Below are 23,582 nucleotides of genomic sequence, written 5' to 3'. Positions count from 1 at the left end.
CTGAGAGAGCTGGGGATGTTCAGCCTGGGGAAGAGAAGGTTCTGAAGAGGCCTCATTGTGTCCTTTCAGTACTTAAAGGGGTCTTGAAAAAAGGATGGAGATGGACTCTTTACTCGAGTTGATAATGACAGGGCAAGAGGGAAAGGTCTTCAAGTAACTGAGGATAGATTTAGACTAGACGTTAGGAGGAAATTCTTGACTGCATAGATAGTGAGTCACTGGAAGAGGTTGCACAGAGAAATTGTGGATCCCCCGTCCTTAGAGGTGTTCAAGGCCAGACTGGAGAAGGCCCTGGGCAACCTGATCTAGTAGGTGGCATGCCTGCTTAAGGCACATACCTTGGAACAGTAAGATCTTTTAGGTCCCATTCAACCTAAGCCATTTTGTGATTCTTTGACACTGCAAGGACAACTAACTGAAGCACTCCCTGCAGCCCACTACACCGCTAACAAAAGTATACCATGCACAAGAAGGACACCTCCAGTGAAGACAGCCTGAGAAAGTTGGGATTGCTTAACCTCGAGAAGACTCCAGTAGACATTATTGTGGCCTTCCAATACACAAATGGGGCCTAGCCAAGCCTGCAGTGATTAGAATAGAATAATTCAGTTGGAAGGGACCTTCAAAGGTCACCTAGTCCAACTTCCTGACCTCTTAAGGGTTAAACAAAAATTAGAGACTATGTATGAGGGTATTGTCCAAACGCCTCTTGAGAACTGAGAGACATGGGACACCAAGCAGGTCTCTAGGAAGCCTGTTCCAGTGTTTGACCACCCTCACAGTACAGAAATTTTTCCTAATGCCCCATCTGAACGTCCCCTGGTGCATCTATGTGCCATTCCCACATGTTATGTGATCAGTTACAAGAGAGAAAAGATCATCTCCTCCTTCAACACTTCCCCCCCCCCCCCTCAGGAAGTTGTTGAGAACAATGGGGTCAGTCCTCAACCTTCTTTTCTCCAGACTAGATGGCCAAAGGATCCTCAGGCTGTCCTCACAGGACATGTCCTTTTACCAGCATTTCCCCTTTTTCCTTGGTTTCCCAACTGACAATGTTGGGAAACCCTCTCTCCATGCTCTCACCAGTCAGTGTGACTGACCATGTTTGATTCCCTCCACTGCTTCCTTTACCATTTGTTGGTCATGTTTGTGTCTCTGGATGTGTTGTGGTTTATCCCCAGAAGGTAACCAAGCTCCCCACAGCCACTCTCGCCCTCACCCTCCTTAGCAGAACAGATGAAGAAAAATAGGAGAGAGCTGTAGAGACTCTTTATCAGGGAGCATAGTGCTAGGACAACAAGTTTTAAATTAAAAGAGAGTAGATTTAGATCAGATCTAAGGAAGAAATTATTCACACAAAGGGTGGTGAGACACTGGAAGAGATTACACAGAGAAGGTGTAGACGCCCCCTCCCTGGTAGTGTTCAATGTAAGGGTGTATGAGAGCTTGAAAAACCCAATCTTGTGGGATTAGCCCCTACCCATGGATAGGGCGCTGGAACTAGATGGTCTTTAATGTCCTGTCTAATGCAAATCATTCTAAGATCCTGGAGGCCTACATTTCATAGAATCATAGAAACATTAAGGTTGGAAAAGACCTCCAAATCAACCGTCACCCAACCACCAATATTACCCTCTAAACAATGTCCCTAAGCACCAAGTGTTCCTTAAACATCCCCATGGATGGTGACTCCACCACCTCCCTGAGCAACCCGTTCAAAAGCCTAACCAAAATGGTCAAAGATCAGGGTGGACAGAACCTTGAGCAACCTGGTCTAGTGAAGGGTGCCCCTCCCCATGGCAGGGGGGTTGGGACTAGATGGTGTCTAAGGTTCATTCAGACCCAAAGGATTATAGGATACAATGATCCTACAGGACAACAACTGGTTGTGCAGCTTATGTACACAGAGGGATTTCAGTCTCTGTCAAAAAGTTTCTCCGGCTTAATATCGTCAAATATTTGGAATAAATGGGATGCAGGCTCCCTGTCATTTTGTGGGTGTCTGGTCTCCTAATGGGACAAGAAAAGAATACTCTCATGCAAAACCCTTCCTTTGAATTAGGGGAAAACACACTACTGCAAATAAGTGCTCATTCCCAGCTGAGAGAAAAAAATCAGTGATTGCATCAGCCTGTTTCAAAGTTGATTCCTCTGGAGGTCCAAGGACTTGTCAAGAGCTCCCTGTGCTGATGAGCTGGGCTGGGCTCCTGGGCCCAAGGGGAGCTCCTGGCAAGCGGGCAGCACTGCAGAGAGACAGCTCTGCCCAGGAGCAGCTCCTCTGCACAGCACAGCAGCAGGGCTGGGGGCACTGCCTGCAGGGGACAAGGGCCGCTGAGAGAAGGGAGGGAGATGTTAAAGGCAGTGTGGAGGGGGGATCCTGAGAGCTCAGTGTGGGAGAAATCTTCACAGTCTTGAGCAGGGTAAGTCTCTGGCTGCAGGGCAACGCAGCTGTTGTTCCTGGTGCCATTTCCAGATTTGCTGTCAAATCCCAGAGCCTATGGGAGCTGTCAGGAGGACTCTACTGTCTCTACTGTATGAATGACATACTCCAGAGCAGGGTTAACCAGACGCAGCTGTCAGAAGTACAGGACATGGGGGTTCATTCATATGGGGCCGGCTACAGGCTGTGCAGCTGGGGTGCAGGCAGGGGTAGCCAGGGCTGTGGTGCAGAGCAGGGTCCCTGCTGTGCCCCAGGGGCTGTGTGCTGAGGCAGGGCCTCTGCTGCCTGCCAGGCTCAGCACTCAGCCTGCCTGGGCAGCTGCCCAGGACACTGCGGGGAGAAGCTGCATGTGGAAAGAGGCTCCCAGGCAGGGCAGGGCATGGCAGGGTCCTGCTGGTGCCTGCAGACTTCTGCCTGGGTTAGGCAGCTCCCAGCTCCATGGCACCCCCAGACCATGTCAGAGAGAATTCTTCAAAAGGAAGGTCAAGTCTGAGGCTTTCCTGAAGCTGTGCTTTCACCTCTCTGGTTCATCAGGATGGGAATGGAAACAGAGTTGTACAGAGATTTCATGTCACCCCAGATTTTATGAGGAACCTCAGAAAGTGCATTCAGTACCAAGAGCCCTTCAGAATGCCGCAGCACAACCTTCCCAGTTTCATCAAGGCTTTTGTGACCTGCTGTTCAGCACATGCACACACTGAGAGGGTGCAGGGCAGAGCTGAGCACAGCAGATGGGATGGGTTCTGGGAGCACTGGCAGGGCACAGATGTGGCGATAGAGAAGCAGCTCCTGGCAGGAACGGCTGCAGGCAGCAGAGATCAGCAGGGAAAGAGAGAACTGCAAAGGGAAACCCTGTCACAGAGGACATATAGGCACCTCCTGCCATCCCTTGCAGTGCAGGATCCAACCCTGAGCAACCCCTCTCAGCTCTCCTCTCCCACCCAGCAGAGCCTCTGCCCTCTGGGCTGGAGGGTCCTGGGTAGCAGCTTCCTCCTGTGTAGCCAGAGCCCCAGAAGAAGGCAGATCTTCCTTTCCTGTTATGTGCCCTGTCCCAGTGCTCAGCAATGGGCTGAGAGCCACTGCTCTGCCATGGTGCTGCCTGGCAGGCAGCAGGCATGGCTTGGCAGGGTGACCCCTTTCTGCTTGCTCATCTGTCTCTCCCCTCCCCTCTTTCGGTCATGCTGCTTGTCCTTTTCCCTCCACCTGTTTCAGTCTTTCTCTTCAGCTGGGGCTCTTGGGTGTGTCAGCTCCTTGGGGTGGTGGGGAGGGGTTCAGCTGAGGATCAGACACTGGTGCTCAGGAGGTGTCTGCAGGGGAACAAGGTGCCAAAGGGCCCTTCTAACCTGTGGAGCTCCTGGCAGGGCAGTCGAAAGGACTAAGAAATGATCTGGCTCTGCCTTCGCAAGTACTGATCCTTAGGGCACTTCACATTGGCCCAAAGACAAGGATGGTTACCCCTTTGAGAACATTGCACAGGTGTAGTGGGAGAAGCTAAGCCCTATGGAATGGCATCATTGTGACCCCGTGTCACAGCCCATCTTCTGAAGAATGAGCATGAAGCTACTGCACAGCCTCTCTGTACGATGGGTACAATTCACCAAGGGCACACAGCACAGCGACAGTGTTGTTTCCTCCATCCTGCCCTCTCCAGTTCTCATGCCTGGAGAGAAAGAGCAGAGGACAGGCTGAGGTGAGAACAGGCTTTGTCTCAGTGGTTACTGGCTCCGTCACTTGGTCACTGAAGAAGGTGAAGAGGAAGGACTCTACGGATACCTGAAAAGAAGTTGTGGGGTGCTGAGGGTCAGCTGCTTCGTGCAGATAACCAGCAGTAGGACAAGGGGGAATTGCCTCAAGTTGCACCAGGGAGGTTCAGGTTGGAAATGAGGAGCAATGTTTTTCCCAGAAAGAGTGGTCAGGCATGGGAATGGCTTGCCAGGGAGGTGTTGGAGTCACCATCCCTGGGGGTGTTTAACAAAAGCTTGGACATAATACTTAAGGCCATAGTTTAGTGGGTGATATTGGTGATAGGAGAATGGTTGGGCTGGATGATGTTGGAGGTTTTTTCCAACCTTAACGATTCTATGATTGTAAGTGGAAGAATCCCTCCCAGTGATCTTGTCTCAGGGGCAGATGGCCATGGGTGCCAACATAAATGCTGAATGCTGGCCCTGGAATTTAGTCCCACATGGAAAAAGCTACGAATTCCCTTCTCAAATCTCAGGCCATCCACCAACAGGAACCTCCCCAGAAGTGGCGGCCTCTCTGTGAGGAAGCCTCCAGGTTCCTCAAAGTGCACTCAACCAACAGAGAGCAGATTGCCAGCTGGGTAGCTGTAACTATACCATCCTGAGATGGGGAGAATGAAAGTGGGTGTGCAAAGGGCCTGTGAGAAATGAAGTAGGTTTTTCTCAAAAACCCTGTCCTAATTGTCTATGTCTTTTCCAACATGGACAGCCAACCATGCCCAGAGGCAGAAAATGTCCAACAGCAGCTTCCCCACAGAATTCCTCCTCCTGCCATTCTCAGACGTGCGTGAGCTGCAGCTCCTGCACTTCGGGCTCTTCCTGGGCATCTACCTGGCTGCCCTCCTGGGCAACGGACTCATCCTCACAGCCATAGCCGGCGACCACCACCTCCACACTCCCATGTACTTCTTCTTCCTCAACCTCTCTCTCATTGACCTGGGCACTATTACCACCACTGTTCCCAATGCCATGGCCAATTCCCTGTGGGACATCAGGACGATCTCCTATGCAGGTTGTGCTACCCAGCTTTTTATGTTTGCCATCTTTCTCACAGCAGAGTTTTCTCTCCTTACTATCATGGCCTATGACCGCTACATTGCTATCTGCAAACCCCTGCACTATGGGACAACAATGGACAGCAGAACTTGTGTCAACATGGCAGCAGCTGCCTGGGGCAGTGGTGTTCTCAATGCTGTGCTGCACACTGCCAATACCTTTTCTCTGCCCCTCTGCCAAGGCAATGCCCTGGACCAGTTCTTCTGTGAGATTCCCCAGATCCTCAAGCTCTCCTGCACTGATGCCTACCTCCAGGAAATTGGGCTTCTTGTGGTTAGTGCTGTTTTAGCATCTGGCTGTTTTGTTTTCCTTGTGGTGTCCTATGTGCAGATCTTCAGGGCAGTGCTGAGGATCCCCTCACAGCAGGGCAGGCACAAAGCCTTTTCCACGTGCCTCCCTCACCTGGCTGTTGTCTGCCTGTTTCTCAGCACTGCTATATTTACCTATCTGAAGACCCCTCCATCTCTTTGCCATCTCTTGACCTTTTGCTGGCAGTTCTGTACTCGGTGGTGCCTCCAGCAGTGAACCCCCTCATCTACAGCATGAAGAACAAGGAGCTCAAGGTTGCAGTTAGGAAACAAATATGTGGGATATTTTTCAATACTCATAAAGATCCCTTCACCCACCAATAATGAATCCTAGTACATCCCCTTCCAGGCTTGTGTTTATAACTTCCCTTCCCTTCCCTTCCCTTCCCTTCCCTTCCCTTCCCTTCCCTTCCCTTCCCTTCCCTTCCCTTCCCTTCCCTTCCCTTCCCTTCCCTTCCCTTCCCTTCCCTTCCCTTCCCTTCCCTTCCCTTCCCTTCCCTTCCCTTCCCTTCCCTTCCCTTCCCTTCCCTTCCCTTCCCTTCCCTTCCCTTCCCTTCCCTTCCCTTCCCTTCCCTTCCCTTCCCTTCCCTTCCCTTCCCTTCCCTTCCCTTCCCTTCCCTTCCCTTCCCTTCCCTTCCCTTCCCTTCCCTTCCCTTCCCTTCCCTTCCCTTCCCTTCCCTTCCCTTCATTTCCTTTCCTTTCCTTTTCTATTCTCATGATGACTGTTTGTGTTCATTACATTCCTACATAAATATTTTAATTCCCCCCACTACTATGAATGAATGAAACTGTTCTGTCTCATATGGAGGCTGTATAAATGTGCAACAACCCTTTAAGTGAGTCAGTGAAGACTTTCTCATAGCATCTGCCCCGAGCTGGAGGACCGGGACGGTGGGGATGACAAACTCCCAACCGACCCTGAACGTGTGCGGGATCTGCTACTCCACCTGGATCCCTACAAGTCCATGGGTCCGGATGGGATTCATCCCCGGGTGCTGAAGGAGCTGGCGGACGTCATCGCGGAACCTCTCTCAATTATTTTTCAACGATCCTGGGAGTCTGGAGAGGTCCCGGTAGACTGGAAGCTGGCAAATGTTGTGCCGATTTTCAAGAAGGGTCAGAAAGAAGAGCCTAGCAATTACAGGCCTGTCAGTCTCACGTCAGTGCCTGGTAAAATCATGGAGAAGATGGTTCTCGAACGTATTGAGGCGCACCTGGGGGACAAAGCAGTCATTGGTCCCAGCCAGCATGGGTTTGTGAAGGGTAGGTCCTGCCTAACTAACCTGATTTCCTTTTATGATAAGATCACCCGTATGGTAGACCAAGGGAAACCAGCTGATGTGATTTTTTGGACTTCAGCAAGGCTTTTGACACGGTTTCCCATAGGATCCTACTGGACAAAATGTCCAGCATACAGCTAAATAAAACATCATACGATGGGTGAACAATTGGCTAACGGGCAGGGCCCAAAGGGTTATGGTGAATGGGGCTGCGTCAGGCTGGCGGGCGGTCACCAGTGGGGTCCCTCAAGGCTCCATTTTAGGGCCGGTACTTTTCAATATTTTTATAAACGATCTGGATGTAGGAATAGAAGGCATTTTGAGCAAGTTTGCTGATGACACCAAACTTGGAGGAGTTGTGGACTCGAATGAGGGTGGAAAGGCCTTGCAGAGGGATCTGGATAGGTTGGAGAGCTGGGCGATCGCCAACCGCATGAAGTTCAATAAGAGCAAGTGCCGGGTCCTGCACCTGGGACGGGGAAACCCTGGCTGCACATACAGACTGGGCGATGAGACGCTGGAGAGCAGCCTAGAAGAGAGGGATCTGGGGGTCGTGGTAGACAACAAGTTGAATATGAGCCGGCAGTGTGCCCTGTCAGCCAGGAGGGCCAACCGTGTCCTGGGGTGCATCAAGCACGGCATCGCTAGTAGGTCAAGGGAGGTGATTGTCCCGCTCTACTCTGCGCTGGTGCGGCCTCACCTCGAGTACTGTGTGCAGTTCTGGGCACCACAGTATAAAAAGGACATGAAACTGTTGGAGAGTGTCCAGAGGAGGGCTACGAAGATGGTGAAAGGCCTGGAGGGGAAGACGTACGAGGAACGGCTGAGGGCACTGGGCCTGTTCAGCCTGGAGAAGAGGAGGCTAAGGGGAGACCTCATCGCAGTCTACAACTTCCTCGTAAGGGGGTGTCGAGAGGCAGGAGACCTTTTCTCCATTAACACCAGCGACAGGACCCGCGGGAATGGAGTTAAGCTGAGGCAGGGGAAGTTTAGGCTTGACATCAGGAAGGGGTTCTTCACAGAGAGAGTGGTTGCACACTGGAACAGGCTCCCCAGGGAAGTGGTCACTGCACCGAGCCTGACTGAATTTAAGAAGAGATTGGACTGTGCACTTAGTCACATGGTCTGAACTTGGGTAGACCTGTGCGGTGTCAAGAGTTGGACTTGATGATCCTTAACGGTCCCTTCCAACTCAGGATATTCTATGATTCTATGATTCTATGATCTGTGAAATAAAATGTAATCACACAAGTTCAATGCAAGGCCTCGTGCACCACAGCCCCTCGCCTTGCAGAGCAGCACTGCCAGCTCAGTGGCTATGGACAGCATGGGCAGGTGCTTCATGAATGGCTGCTCAGGCCAGCCCAGATGTTCTGGGCTGGGGCAAGTCTGTGTGGGACATGGGGTGTACTGCGGGCAGAGCAGTGTGCTGAGTGTGTGCAGTGGTGCTGCCTGAGGATCTCCAGGGCCAAGCTGGGGGTGGTGGTGGAGGGGAGTGTCAGGGCATCTCCTGCAGCAAGGACACTGCCACTGACCTCATGTGACCACCTGGAGCTGGGTTGAACTGAATTTTGAAATATCCTGCTCTGAAAATAATTGAAGATCAGTGAGACCAACTTCAGCCATCAGAATAAAATTAAATTATAAGTATCTATAAAACTATAAAAGATTTATATCAAAAATGTAAAAAATATATGTATATATTTATAAATATACATATATTGAACACTATATGTATGATATTTATAAAAACACATAACATAATATTTAATACAATATATATTATTTAAATAAAATAAAAAATAATATATTATATATTATTATATTATATAATATAATTATATAATATACAATATATATTACATTATATATTGTATTATATATCATACTATATATAATACTCTATAATATTATATTATAATACATAATAATATGTGTATATAATATATAATATAATATATTATATATCATATGTTATATGTTATGTGTTATATGATATATAATATATTATATAATAATATATAATAATATAATATATAATCTAATATTATATATTATATATTTTATTATTAAATATATTTATATATAAAATAATTAAATGATTTAATTTATATTAATTATTAATTATTTAATTTAAAATAATTTATATTAAATATATAAAATAATTAAATTTAAATAATTAATATATTAAATATATAGGATATAATATATACTATATAATATATACTATATATATGCTATATATATACACTATATAGTATATATAGTGTATATATTATATATTATATCTATATAATATATATAGTATATAGTATATAATATATAATAACTTAGCAAAACATAACAATAAATATAATGTATTATAATACAATATGATATTGATATAATATAATATATTATTAAAATATATATTTTTATATGTATTTATTATATATGTTTATTTATTTAAAAATATATATTTACATATATATGAAACTGCACATCTGAAAGTATTGTCCTAACACTTCTTGGACTCTGCCAGGCTTGGAGCTGTGAGGAAGCTGGGAGGCACCGCAGGGCCATGCCTGGGCATGGGGCCAGGAGGAAACCACCGTCTTCCTGCCCGGGCGCCATGTCACGTGGGCTGCGGTTTGTGCACCTGCAGTGGCAGGCAGGCTCCAGCTCCCGACCCGCCGCGGGGAATAACGGCCCCTGGGTGACACGCTGAGAGCCAGGGAGACGCCTGAGGCTCTGGGCTGCAGCTCTGCTGCCAGGGCAGGCCCTGGATCAGCTCTGCCTGCTGCCGGGACCCCACAGGAGGCTCCCTGGGGAGGGACGGGACAGCCAGCACCCCCATCATGGGGCTCTGGCCCTGCCCAAGGGCCTTTCCCAGCTGCTGCTGCCAGCACAGAGGGGGCTGTAGCAGGGGCAGGGGCTGGTCCCTTCCCAGCCTGACACAGCCCTGCTGCAGGACCAGACCTGAGGATCCCATGGCACAAGGACGGCCGGACAATCGCACCTTGGGCTCTTGGATGCTACAGCTTAGGAGATGCTCCATGCTCCCACAGCAGGCTGCAAGGTGTGTCAGAGCCATCTGCCCCCACACCCAGCCCTACCCCACGATGATGTCCCACTGCAGTGACGTGAGAGCCGCAGCGCAGCCGTCCCTCATATATGGTCATGAAGAGCACTGGAGAAGTTCATTGGAGAGCTGGGCTGCGTCGGAGGGGAGATAAGTGCCGATAACGTCTAAAAAGGTGCCTGCTGCTTCGATTGGCTCCTCCTGCAGCTGGGACAGCATCTGCACAGATATATTGCCCTCCCATCATCTCCATTTCCTCGTGGGTCCCCAGGAGCTCCAGCAGCAGGTCTGTGCTGTCAGGACAGGAGCCTCAGGATGGGGACAGAGGGACTCCTGTCCCCTTGGGTGCTGTGGCTGTTCCTCTGGGTGCAGCCTTGCAGAGGTAAGTGCCAGCTTCTCTGTTCCACAGCCTGTCCTAGCAGGCAGCAGTGGGGTCATTGGGATGCCTCTGGGAGTGGGGTTGCTTTGCAGGCACCACTGAAACGAGAGGCAGAAGTTTCTCCGTCTCTCATCCATTTGCTTTAACCTGTGTCTTTATTTGTGGGAGAGGGTAATCCATTTGCACAGCTCCCATGTTTTTGGCAGCTCATGTCTGGCATCATTTCTAGACTCCTTGTCCTTGGGGACCCTTTTGTGAGCCCTTGTTCCCCAGCACTGTGCCTCTGGATCTAGAGGAGTCCCAGACAGTGAGAGCAGCCCTCAGTGATCTCCAGGGCACAGCCAATGTCTGGTATGCCCTAGAGGGGTTGTGTGCTCTTCCCTGCCCCTGGGATCTGGGAAAAAACGGACTCCAGGAGGGCAGGTTGTGTCCCATTAACAGAAGGGGACTGGAGCATCTGCACCCAGAGGTGGTAAAGAAGTGTCATTCATAGGGCCCTGGCCGAGCACAGGGACTGGTCTAACAGCAGGGACGGAGAAGGGACATGGGTTGTTAGTATCCCTGTGATCAACTCAGTGCCCTGTGGGTTGGACTGTGGATTTGGGAGGTGCCTGTGTCAGACAATAGGCAATGTAAGCTGCTGAGGGGCATGGGCTGTTTGGGGGACACTGGGCTGGGTAGGAGCAGGAACCCTGTGCAGGGCTGGGGGCTGTGCGGGGCTGGGCATGGGCAGGGGGGCTCTGAGGTGGGAGGAGGTGCTGAAAGCTGTGGGGCAGCGAATGTCCCAGGGGACTGGAGTTGGGCACCCCCAGACCAGTGCAGCCCATGAGGAGTGAAGACACCTCCCCACCGACCCAGAGACCACCCGTGGGGACAGGGCTCCCACCCTGGGGCCTGTGACTCTGCCTGGGCAGGGGATCCTCACAGACCCGCAATGTGGAACTCAAAGCTCTCCTGACCCTTCCTGTGTTACTCTTTGAAGGGGCTGCAGAGGTGAGACTGGCGGATGGCGGCAGTCGCTGTGCTGGGAGAGTGGAGGTGAAACACCAGGACCAGTGGGGGACCGTGTGTGATGACAGCTGGGACATGTCTGATGCTGCAGTTGTTTGTAGGCAGCTGGGCTGTGGGGTTGCTCTCAAAGCTTTTGAAAGGGCACATTTTGGGTCAGGATCTGGACGCATTTGGATGGATGAAGTTAATTGTCATGGCACCGAGTCTGCCCTGTCTGACTGCACACACAGGGGATGGGGTCAAACAGACTGTTATCACTGGGAGGATGCTGGAGTAACATGTTCAGGTAAGGACTGAATTTGGTCCCTTCCTCTTGGTCCAGGACTCTAGTAAAGGACCTGGCAAGGACTGTAAAGGACCTGTAAAGGAGTGTTGTAAAGGACCTCATGAAGCAGCAAGTGGACACCAGAACATGGCTCTGTGTGTCAAGTTGCACTCTGAGCTGGGTCTGTCACTGCTGGTGTCCCTCATCCCTGGGGAAAGCCCAGTGGGAGCACACCCAGCCTGGCCTTGAAGCTGGAGCAGCCAACCCTGGGGAGGTGCCTGGCGCTGGGAGAGGAAAGCCCTCACCCTTCCCCACTGTGCTGCCTGGTTCCCATCTTTCTCCTCCATTCGCCCAGGCCCTGTCTGGCAGTCTGGTCCCTATGCCAGGGGAATCTAGAGCAGCTCCCCCAGCCACCAGCAGCCTCAGGGAAGGGCGTGCAACGGCCCAGGACTTTTGGGTTGTACCCCCAGCAGACAAGAGAACCTCAGCCAAAGCAGAGGGGCTGCTCAGAGGGCAGGAGCACTGGGCTTGAGCAGAGGAACATGGTGGCAAGTGGCACCTTGTTCCTGTCTTGTGGTCACCCCATGACAGCCAGCCCCCAGAGACACAGCCCCTCCAGGCCATGCTGACCCACTGCTCAGCCTCTGCTGCCTGCCCTGTGCCCCAGGGGCTGTGCCAGCACCTCCTGGCTCTCCTCAGTGCCTGCCCTCACACCGGGAGCTCATGTCAACCCAGTGCTGCTCTCTGCTTGATCTCCTGCCCTCTGCTCGGCTGGTGGACAGGGACGTGCATCTCAACACCACACACTGTCCGTGCCTAAGAACCCCCCTTTGTCTATTCCCTTGATGTGCCCCATCTAACAGAAGCTCTTCAAGAACCCTATCATTCGTTGGGAATAGGGGGGCTTTTTGGCAGATCCAAGGATTTCTTGTAACTGGCCTGAGCCCCGTGGGGTGGAGACAGCTACAGCAGGCCCTGGTTCATGGGCCCATTTCCCTGGGCCCACGTGCTGTGGATGCTGCAGTGCTGGATCTGGGGCTGGGAAGCCCAGGGACTCTGGGCCGCAGCAGATAGTATGAGCAGTGCCTGCAGCTGGGGGCTGGGAGAGAGGGCAGCCCATGGGTGCTGGGTTGGTTTCTGAGGAGCAGCAGGGGGGCCCTGACCTCTTTGTGCCACCAGCACCTTCTGAGAGCTGCTGGACTGGCCGTGGGGCTCTGCATGTGGCCACCTCAGGGATGAGGTGGGAGGTGGGCACAGAAGTGCCAGAGGGCTCTGGGAACTCACAGGTCTCCTTGGTTGCTCCAGGATTTGTGCGGCTGGTCGGAGGGGACAGTCCCTGCTCAGGAAGTGTGGAGGTCTACGACAGGGACCAGTGGAAAGCTGTCTGTCATTCCCACTTTGGTGCCAAAGCTGCCGAGGTGGTGTGCAGGGATCTGCAATGTGGCACAGCCCTGTCTGTCCATGGGGCAGCTCAGCTGGGAGAAGGGGCCGGTCCTGTCTGGGACAGAGAGCTGCAGTGTGTGGGAAATGAATCCGTCCTCTCCTTCTGTCCCATGGGGGCCTCCAAGGACAAGGCCTGCACCCACAGCAATGGCACTCATGTCACCTGCACACGTAAGGACTCACAGTGGGATGATGGCCACTGAGGTTGTGGTGGGGGCATGAGAGCAGGGTGGCACCGGGCTGTGCTGGGTGGGGGACAGGTGGGGTGAGGTGGTGGTCTGCAGCCCTAAAATTAGAGTGCTGCAGAAGAAAGACACGCTGTCACTTTGGCCTCTCCTGCAGCTCCTGTGGGAACAAGAGCACAAATGTGGCCTCTCTCACCCTCCTTTGTCCCCAGAGTACACCGGGCTCAGGCTGGTGAATGGCAGCACAGTGTGTGAGGGCAGGGTGGAGGTGGAGGTGCTGGGGACGTGGGGGACCCTCTGTGCCTCCCACTGGGACCTCTCGGACGCCCAAGTTCTGTGTCGGCACCTCGGCTGTGGCTTTGCTGAGTCCATTCCTGGAGGAGGGCATTTTGGGAGAGGAACCGGCCCTGTCTGGAGAGACTCGTTCCACTGTGATGGGACTGAAGCCCACCTGGGGCAGTGCCTGGTGACTGCCCTGGGGGCCTCGCCGTGCTCCCAGGAGAACGCTGCTGCTGTCATTTGCTCAGGTGAGTGCTGGGCAGTGCTGCAAAGTCCATTTGCCACTTCTATGTGACACGGCCACCCACAGCTGGGGACCCCATAGCAGTGCCTGGCTGAATTTCTGCTCTCACCAGGCCCGGCTCGCCACATGTCTGTACGATTGGTGGGCGGAGGGAGCCGGTGCGACGGGCGCGTGGAGGTCTTCCAGCACGGGATGTGGGGCAGAGTCCTGGATGAGCAGTGGGACATGCAGGAGGCCAGCGTGGTGTGCCGGCAGCTGCAGTGCGGAGAGGCAGAGGCAGCCTACACCCCCGTGAGGGCCGAGCGAGGACGAGGACCTGTGGGGCTGCGTGGGGTGCGGTGTGCAGGGCACGAGGCTGACCTGAGCCACTGCAACACCTCCCTGCCCAAGAGCACACAGGCAGCAGGGATTATGGAGGACGTGGGGGTTGTGTGCCGGGGTGAGTGGTGTTGCATGTCCCCCAGGTGTGGGTCTGGGAGGGCAGCCAGCCCCTGAGCGTCACGGTTTTCCCTGCTGCAGGGAGCCGGCGGGTCCGGCTGGTGGACGGGGCCGGGCGCTGTGCCGGGAGAGTGGAGATCTACTACCAGGGGCGCTGGGGCACTGTCTGCGACGACGCCTGGGACCTGGCCGACGCCGCCGTTGTTTGCCGCCAGCTGGGCTGCGGAGGGGCCCTGGAGGCAGCCGGCTCTGCTCGGTTTGGGGAGGGCTCCGGGCAGATCTGGCTGGATGGCGTCAACTGCTCCGGGGCTGAAGCTGCTCTCTGGGACTGCCCTGCCGAGGCCTGGGGGCAGCACGACTGCAGGCACAAGGAGGACGCAGGAGTCGTCTGTTCAGGTCTGTGCTGGGAATGGGGCTGGGAGCTGGGGCCAGTGAGGCCGGGGTGAGGGCAGAGCCAGGTAGGGCTAAAGCTATCAGTGGCTGACATCCAAGGACGTCCCTGGGGCCTTTCCTACTTCCAGAGTTCATGGCCTTGAGGCTGGAGAACAGCGACGGCTGCTCCGGACGCCTGCAGGTTTTCTACAACGGGACGTGGGGCAGCGTTTGCTCCAACTCCATGACCATTGAGACGGTGTCACTGGTGTGCAAGGAGCTGGGCTGCGGGAATGAAGGAGATCTGGAAACAGATTCTAACTATGCCGAGCTGTCTGGCATCATGTGGCTGGATCATGTGGAGTGTGGGAAGAGCAACAGCTCCTTCTGGCAGTGTCCCTCTGCTTCCTGGGATCCGCAGTCGTGTACGGACCGCCGAGAAGAGACCAATATCACCTGCAAAGGTAAATCTGAACCATCACAACACCAGGTCCTGTTCCCCACTGGGCATGGTGAAATGCAGAGAAGGAACCCAGAGGGGCTTTGACTTCCTGCATTAGACCCTGTTGCTACTGGTGCACAAAGGTGACTTCAGCTCTTGGAGCCACCCATGTCCACCAGCAGCAGTCAACAGCCGGGCTGCCGGAACCCCCTTGGGGATGCAGAGGCAACTCCAGGCAAGGTCTGAGAGGAGACCATGCAGGGCTTTCAGGAGTCCCCCCTCCTGGGACAGCCTCCTGCTGCTCTGTGAACCAGGGACCCTGTGGGGCCGAGCACTTGGGTCCCCCCTGCAGTGCCGTGTGTGTCCCCTGAGTGAACAGGGTGCTGCTGCTGCCCTGACCCAGGCAGCATGGGGACGTGTGAGCAGAGGTCAGCTCTGCTCTCTTCTGCACAACCCCCAGAACAACCCTTTTCAGCCCAACTTCTCTTTCCTTTGGGACATGGACAGAAAGGCCGCAGGTGGCTGCATGCCCCAACTCCACCAGCTGCACAGGTAGGGAGCTGCCCCTGCACGTGCCCCCCTCACCTGGCAGGGCTGTCCCAGCGGTTCCGATGCCATGGGACATCGCTGCCTCCCCAGACAGGGAGAAGATCCGCGCTGTGGGAGGCAAGGACGGCTGCTCGGGCAGAGTGGAGATCTGGCACCGCGGCACCTGGGGGACACTGTGTGACAATGCCTGGGACATGCGGGACGCCGAGGTGGTGTGCAGGCAGCTGGGCTGTGGCCCCGCGGTCTATGCCCTGGGCCAGGCTGCTGCTGGAGAGGGGACGGGCCCCATGTGGCTGATGGAGTGCAGGGGGACGGAGCTGTCTCTGCAGGACTGCTGGGCCCAGCCAGGGGACAGCGCTGCCTGCCAGCATAAGGCAGATGCGGCTGTGCATTGCTCAGGTGAGCAGTGGGGCTGGGAGACATCGCTGGGGGCTTGGCAAGGAGCTGGCTTGGGTGTATGTCCTGCTGCATCATGGCATGGCCCCAGTGCAGGCCCAAGCAAGGGTTTCCCTTCAGAGTGGGGGGCTGGTGGTGGGTGGGAAGCAGCCTCTGTGGGGCTGGATGTGCCAGCACATCCCCTGGGCTGCCTGAACTGTCCTGTGAGCAGCACAGAGCAGTGGTGCTGGGCCCTGTCCCTGCCACCATGCTCAGCCCCAAAGGAGGGACAATTCAGGTGGCACATGCTGGGGTCATTTGCCAGGGAGGCTGCCTGGTGCCACAACCTCAGCCTCTCATCCCAGCTCTCCTTCTGCTCCCCTGCAGCTGCACCCAGGACAGCAACACCCCCCCCACAAGCAGGTAAGCTCTCCTTCCCCAGGGCTGGGTCTGTCCATGTCCACGCTGTGACCCACAGCCAGGGGAAGGGGCTCCTTGCTGGGCTGTGAAATTGAGGGAGTTGGGAGAAGTCTGTGATGGGGGGAGTTGGGGTTGGAGCAGGGTGGGAGCTGCCCCATCACCCAGCCCTGTCCCCCCCAGCCCCTCCTGCCTTGTGTGGTCAGCAGTGGCATGTCCTGCCCCCAACCTCTCCCTTGCTGCCCCTGCCATGTTCCTGCCCATGCAGATCCCCCACGGGGCCGTCCAACCACCAGCAGTGAGAGACTCCCTGTGCCTGTCGTCATCTGCATCATCCTGGGGGCCCTCCTCTGCCTGCTCCTGGCCCTCCTGGCTGGGCAGATGCGAAGCGCCAGGGCTCGGCGCAGAGGTGGGTTCTTCCCCAGTGGTCCTGGGGGGGAGATGCCTCCAGGCAGGGCTGGGGGTGCTGGGGGTGTTGGTGTCCTGGGGCACAGAAACAGAGCTGTGTGCTGCCTCCTGCCCCATGTGCTGCCCCACTGACTGACAGACCATGGGGCACCAACATCAAGGGGTGGAGAGAGCCCAGACCCTGAGGCATCAGTTCTGGGGTGAGAAGAGAAATGTGAGATCTGGGCTAGGTGAGACGGGGAGGATGCACTGCTGGCAGTGATCTGGGCAGCTCTGGCAGGAGGAGCATGGGGCAGCGGAGTCCATCACTGTGGTGTCAGCCACCCCGCAACAGGGCACAGGCTGTGCTATTGATGTGTGGGGCAGAGATGGAGCAGCTCCATGGGGAGGGGAAATGATGGAATTGGTGCAGGGTCTGCACTGGGACATGACCTGGAGGCCAAAGGGGCACAAGGGCTGTCTCCAAATGCGAGACTGACTCTGCCCCAGACCATCTCCATGGGGATGCTGCCCTCCCTGGGGATGTGGCTGCAGTGCCAACACAACACAGAGGGGCTGTGCTGTGGGGACAGCCCGGTGCTGGCCCCGATAATGGGGCTGGTGGAGCCCAGTGGGGTCCTGTCCCTCTCTGCCCATTCCCAGACCAGCCCTGCCTCTGTCCTCAGGCTCCGGGAGAGCTGGGGAGCCCTTCCCTGAGGCCGTGTACGAGGAGATCGCTTACAGCCTGGCGTGGGAGAAGCAGGCGAGGTTCAGTCTCTCAGGTGGGTGCAGGTAACCTGCGGGGGCACATCTGCTGTGTCCATTCTCCCTGTCTCAGACCAGGGCTGTGCCCTGCAGCTCCTGCCCATGGTCCCTGAAATGGTTGGACCATGGGGTCTGTGGGAGAGCATCCAGGTGTTGGCCCCACAGAGGAGCTTCCTCCACACCAGCTCTGCCCATCCCAGAGGGGACAGCCCCTCTCTGCTTGTCCCTGAACCAAGAACTAAGTGAAGGGCTTTCCCAGGGCAGCTGTTGGAGTCCCTCTGAGAATTGTCTCTTTGCAAGGAACTGGTCTCCTCCCCATGCACCCCCAGCTCTGTGGGTGCCCATCCCCAGCAGTGCTGACCACCAGTCAGGGCAGCAGGGCTCATCAAACAGCACCCACTGCAGCTCTCTGCAGCCTCCTTTTCAGAGGGGTCCCTGACCCAGCTGCAGCCCTACCCCAGGCACATGAGGAGGAGGATGGTCTGGGGCCAGACCCAGGGATAAGAGGTCGGGGAGGGGGGAGAAGAAAGGGCTCCATTTCTCCTCCCTGCAGACAGACCAGACAGACAGCAGTGCCACCGAGTGTTATCATCAGAGCTGGTTGCATAAAGGCTCTGCTGTGACCCTGACACCAGCAGCATGTCAGCCCTGTGTCCCCACACACCCTCCCATCCTCTGCTCTGCAGGACATCTCTTCTCATTGCCACCACCTTCCCTCTCCTTTCAGATGTCCCTGTCCTGCCCGGAGGTTACCCAGCAGATGGCTATGATGATGCTGGGGAGGTTTCTGACCCTGGAGAGGATCCTGTCCCTGGGCAGGGGGACTGGGAAGTTCCCAGGACACCAGAGGAAGGAGCTGGGTCCAGGGATGCAGTCACAGGTGAGAGGGCAATGCAGCACTGCCACTTCCTAGGTGCCAACCCCAGGCCTAGGAGAATCCATGCCATATTGAAAGCCTGACCACCTCCACATGGAGAACCTGTCCTGGGATATTTTGTGGGGGCTGGGAGAATGGGCAGAGAGTCTCAGGCTGGTGAGGACGAGGAAGGTGATAAACAGCCCTGAGGGGCACCCCACAGGCCCAACCACAGCAGCCTGCCTTGATGCTTACAGGGGGAAGCCTGCAGTCCCGGAGAAGTGCTGGGGTCCCTGGAGCTGATGGAGACACCTCGTCACCTTTCCTGGGGACCACGGGCTATGACGATGTTGAAGAGGTGTCTCTGGCATGTCCCCATGAGGACACCGAGGATGTGACACCAGAGTCCCATGCACAAGAGTTGCAGAGCTCCAGGCCAGCAGAGCCCAGCCCTGCTGAGCAGCTGGGTGCAGCTGGGAGGGAGGAGAGCTCAGTGCCACTGGGAGAGCCGTGAGTGCCAGGGAATGGTCTCCCTTTTCCAGCAGGCAGCAGACACATATGGGTATTTCCCCTCTTGGTATTCCCCTGTTTTTATGCTGTGTGTTGGTATTTCCTCATATTAAAACCCTCTGGGGGCTTTGCCCCAGGTCCAGTCTTCCCTGACCATGTTTCTGGGCGTCTCCCTGAGGCTGATGGAGGGGAGAAGAGCTCAAAGATGCAGTGGTTGGGAGGGGACACATCTTAGAGCCAGCAGGATCAGGGTCTGGCTTTGGGGCTGACAGAGCCCCTGGTCCCTGGACACTATTCCTACTGACAGAGACATTTCCGTCCTGCCAGCCACAGGCAGTTTCCAGACAAAGTGGATCTCTGGGAAGCCCCAAGAGACACTCCCTTGCAGTGCCCACCTTCTGCTGCCTTGGGCCCCCATGGAGGCCAAGAAAGCCTGCCCAGCACCCACAGGCAGGGAAAGATCAGTTGAAAGAGCTGAACAGGGAGATGTCTTGGACCCTTGGGCAGGACTTGGCACCAGCTCCTGCTGGTGGGTCCCCACAGCCCTCCAGCTCTTCCCCAGCAGGCTTCTCTGCTGCAGGCTGGGAGGTGCTTTTGGTAGTGGGATGGTGGGCTGGAACACCTATTGGAGCATCTATTTAATCCCTTTGGGTCATCTCTCCTGGCTGTGTATAGTCTTCTCTGGGTGAAGAACTGGCTGGAGGGCCATGCCCAGCGTGTTGTGGTTAATGGAGTTCAGTCCAGCTGGCATACCGTTACAAGTGGTGTCCCCCAGTGGTTGGTACTGGAGCCTAGCTTGTATAATACCTTTATTGATGACCCAGATGAGGGGATTGTATGTACACTCAGTAAGTTTGCAGACGACACCAAGTTGGGAGTTAATGTCGATCTGCCTGAGGGTAAGATGGTCCTTCAGAGGGATCAGGATAGGCTGGGATGAGGCTAATGGGATGCAGTTTAACAAGGCTAAGCACCAGATCCTGCGCTTTGGCCACAACAACCCCATGCAATGCTATAGGCTTGGGACAGAGTGGCTGTGAAGAGGAAAGGGACGTGGGAGTGATGATCGATGTTTGGCTGAACATGAGCCGGCAGCGTGCCCAGGTGGGAAGAAGGCCAATGGTATCCTGGCCTGTGTTAGAAATAGTGTAACCAGCGGGAGCAGCGAGGTGATCATCCCCCTGTACTCAGCTCTGGTGAAGCCACACCTGGAGTACTGTGTTCAGTTTTGGGCCCCTCACTACACGTCAGACATCGATGTGCTGGAGCATGTCCAGAGAAGGTCAACAAAACTGGTGAAGGGTCTGGAGCATAAGTCCTATGATGAGAAGCTGAGGGAGCTGGGGTCATTTAGTCTGCAGAAGAGGAGGCTCAGGGGAAACCTCATTGCAATCTACAACTTCCTGAAGCGAGGCTGTGATGAGGAGGGGTTCGGCCTCTTCTCTCAGGTAACTGAGGCCAACTGGATCACTTTTCCATGTCCTCGTTTTGGGCAGAAGACCCACCCAAGGATCTCCCTCTCGCTGCTCAGGGAAGGGTTTCAGCTGAGTCAAACCAGGCATCTCATACTTTGTTTGCATTTCAGAGGCTAGAAGGGGGCTTAGCTGCCTCTCCCATGCCTCACAGAAGCTCACAGAAGCTGGGATTCCTCTTGCCTTGGTTCAGGTGGGCAAAAACCAGGCAGCATGTAAGCTGCTTGTCTCAGCTCCCAGCACATTGAATGCAGACAGAGGCAGGAGGGAGCTGTTCAGAGGCAGACACAAAGTGATATTGGAGTTGGCAGAGTGACATCTGAGTGACATTTGAAGTGCCAGATTAGGTTGGATATTAGGAAGAACTTCTTTACCAAAAAGCTTGTTAGGCATTGGGATGGGCTGCCCAGGGAAGTGGTTGAGTCACCATTCCTGGAGGTCTTTAAAGGTCATTCAGTGGTAGAGCTTAGCGATATGGTTTAGAGGAAGATTTTTATTGTTAGGTCGGAGGTAGGACTCGATCTTGGAGGTCTCTTCCAACCTAAATGATTCTGTGATTCTGTGATCATCTGGTCCAACCATCATCTAGGTCAAGGCAAATACAGGCTGGGAGGAGAATGGGTGAAGTGATTCTCCCCCTCTACTCTGCTTGTGGTTGAAGGAACAACTGGCGAGAGTGGAGAGGCATCAGTGAAAGCATGGGAATAGCAGAGTGAGAGCAAGGTGGGGAAGAGAAGTGGCTGTCTGCGGCTTTCAGAGAGGAGTAGGACAGCATAGGAAAGCCTGCAGAGGAGAAGGCAGACGGCTCTGACAAGAATGAAAGGCTTCAGCAGCACTGACATCTTTGTCCCCACAGCCATGGCTTATGAGGAGACAAGTTATACTCATGGCATTGGGACCATGTATTCTCCATTCAACTGTGTGCAAATGCTGGGAGGTGTCATACTATTGTCCTTCACATGATATTATGAGAATCACCCCCTACCCCACAGACTCCAGAAAGAGCCCTGAGTGAGATATGGGGGTGCAGGATTTCTCCTCCAGTCTGAGGTAAGGCCTTGGCCTTTCTGCTTTTGTCTGACCAAAACAAAACGAGACTTTTCTCAGCACAGTGCTTTGTCAATCTGTAATCATGGCCTCCAATTATCTGCCCTAACAAGTCCCTGAGGAGAATCTCTTGGTAACAGCCCTCAGTGGGGCCCATTAATACTCCAAATCACTTCAACTTTTCCTTCTGACTTTACTTGCTCAAGCAATTGCATCATTCTCCTCTCATTACCTCAGGTTCACAGACTGAGCACCAAAATCTACCAAGGAACTCATTACAATCCAGAAACACCTAAGGAACCATATGTCTTCCATAGTTTTATTCAAGTCTTCAAGACTTGGACAGATAATTGGAGAGCTTTCATAGTGTAGTTAAGGAGGAAGATTTCAAAAAGCACCTAAATCGGGCACCACTACCATTTCGAAGCCACTTGCTGAGGTGATTGGCTCCGAGGCAGAAATGTTCTGCAGCGGAACGTGGGATCAGACAGGCAGGGCTAATTATTCCGGCATCGAGCCCACTTGAGGGAACTGTCAGGACCCGGCAGCCCTCACGAGGGAGGTGAAAGAGGCGAGAACAAGGCATAGGCGGAGCCAGCAGCGCCCCCTCCCTAGATGTTCAGAAGCTGCCCTTAGGGAGCGTGAGTGACCAGGGCGTGGCTCATCAGAAGGGAGTGGCGTGGCAGTCAGTGCCACAGTTTGTGTGGCAGGCATGGTGAGCAGGGAGGGCAGAGTGTTCCCCCCCACCCATGGGAACACCTCCTCCAATGGCAGTCTACCGCTAGCTAGGCTGCAATCGTCTCCACCAGGCACTGTGATCTCTCTAGGAAGTCTGTACACATGCAGACTTACTACCCGCTCAAAAATGCAGCAGTTCAGGTCTCTGGATGCAGGGAGTATCTAAGCCTTTTGCTACCATCTGACCTGATCTGCCTGGTGGCAGAACTCAAGGAGGAGGTGGAGAGGTTGAGGGATATCAGGGAGTGTTGGCAGGAGATAGACTTGTGGAGCAACGCTCTGCAGGGCCTGAAGAACAGGTAGTGGGGTTAGACACTCCAAATGGAGGTGGACCCCCTTCCCTGTTGCTGTTGGGCAGAGGGAGGAGTTGAGGAGGAATGGAGACAGGTCCCTGCTGGACATGAACAGGAGGTCACACAAGTCCTAATGAAACTGGGAAGGTGATGCTGATGCGTTATGAAAGACTGCGAGTGCTGAAGGCACTTTTTGAGGTTCCTCATAAAAATTGAGGTTACAGAAACTCAAAATCTTCTGTACTCTGTACAGTTCTGTTTCCATTCCTATTCTGACGAACCAAAGAAACCTGACAGTACAGCTTCAGGAAAGCCCAGCCCACATCAGGCAGCCACAGACTTGGCCTTCTGTCTGAAGAGTCCCCTCTGAGGGAGTCCGAAGGGACCTCTGGAGGTGTCCACTACCATCATCTCTGAGCAGTGATAGTTTTACATGTAGATCAGGTTAGTCAGTCTTTTATGCAGCTGGGTATTGAAATCTGTAACTGTTCCCCCAGTATAGACACTGATGGAGCTGGTCAAATTTCAGTATTTCAGTATAGACAGAAGGATGGAGCTGGTCAAATTTCAAAGATTAGCTCCCCCTGGGCAGTGGGCAATGGCAATCCCCACACTCCCCACATGTGGTCCCCAAGCTGTTGGTACTGCTATGCAGAACAAACAGGCTGTACAGAGGTACTTCAGACAAAGGTACTTCACAAAGGGGGAATTGAATCACTCCCTACCTTCCCTTCCCTCTGCCTGCTGGGTGCCCACTCTCTTCCCTGAGATTGCGGAGTCACAGGTTCCCTGAAATACCTGGCTTTAGTTCTTTCCCTGTGGCTGAGCTCACGGTGGGAGATCTCTCACTTTCAGAGGGGCTGCAGTCACTGCCCACACCAGACTCCCATGTCCTTGGAGGTACCCTGGGCGCTGCATGCAGCTCCAGATTCCCCTTCTGAAGGACTTCATCTATGGGTCACATGTGGGAACAGCCCTGGCTATGTAATGCAGTGACCATTCGCTGCCTCTGCTGTGAGAAGACACCCATGGGTGAGTGTTAAATCTAGCCCTTGGTCTCTGACAGGTCACAATGCAAAAATGAGCCATTCCCTCCTGAACTGAAGCAGGAACAGATCCTTGTGGGGAGCAATTCTTTGGGCCTATTCTTGACAAGTTTTGGGGGGAAGGAAGTCCCAGGCTTCACGCATTGCACTGGCGTAATTCCATTTTATTATTGAGATGT

The 23,582-nt window shown here is 54.0% G+C and overlaps 2 protein-coding genes, 1 long non-coding RNA gene and 1 pseudogene across 4 annotated transcripts in view; all 4 read left to right on the top strand.

Moving 5' to 3' along the window:
• Window positions 1–23,582, top strand: part of LOC137847094 (antigen WC1.1-like) — a 433,117-nt gene that overhangs the window by 218,318 nt on the left and 191,217 nt on the right. The gene's annotated exons all lie outside the window — the stretch shown is intronic.
• Window positions 4,873–5,873, top strand: LOC137847336 (olfactory receptor 14C36-like; annotated as a pseudogene).
• On the top strand, window positions 10,057–13,142 carry LOC137847142 (uncharacterized). Its single transcript, XR_011090807.1, has 3 exons — window positions 10,057–10,272; window positions 11,252–11,566; window positions 12,851–13,142. It is a non-coding gene; the product is annotated as an uncharacterized lncRNA (long non-coding RNA).
• On the top strand, window positions 13,181–19,203 carry LOC137847335 (antigen WC1.1-like). The gene is made up of 12 exons (XM_068665620.1): window positions 13,181–13,192; window positions 13,388–13,700; window positions 13,809–14,135; window positions 14,216–14,530; window positions 14,656–14,970; window positions 15,456–15,500; window positions 15,588–15,896; window positions 16,260–16,295; window positions 16,558–16,698; window positions 17,363–17,458; window positions 18,169–18,321; window positions 18,555–19,203. The coding sequence occupies exons 1-12, from the start codon at window positions 13,181–13,183 to the stop codon at window positions 18,809–18,811; spliced, it is 2,319 nt and encodes a 772-aa protein (XP_068521721.1). The 3' UTR covers window positions 18,812–19,203.

This window comes from Anas acuta, chromosome W (assembly GCF_963932015.1).
Source record: "Anas acuta chromosome W, bAnaAcu1.1, whole genome shotgun sequence".
In the NCBI taxonomy this organism is placed as follows: domain Eukaryota; kingdom Metazoa; phylum Chordata; class Aves; order Anseriformes; family Anatidae; genus Anas; species Anas acuta.
This window is presented reverse-complemented; position numbering and strand designations above follow the sequence as displayed.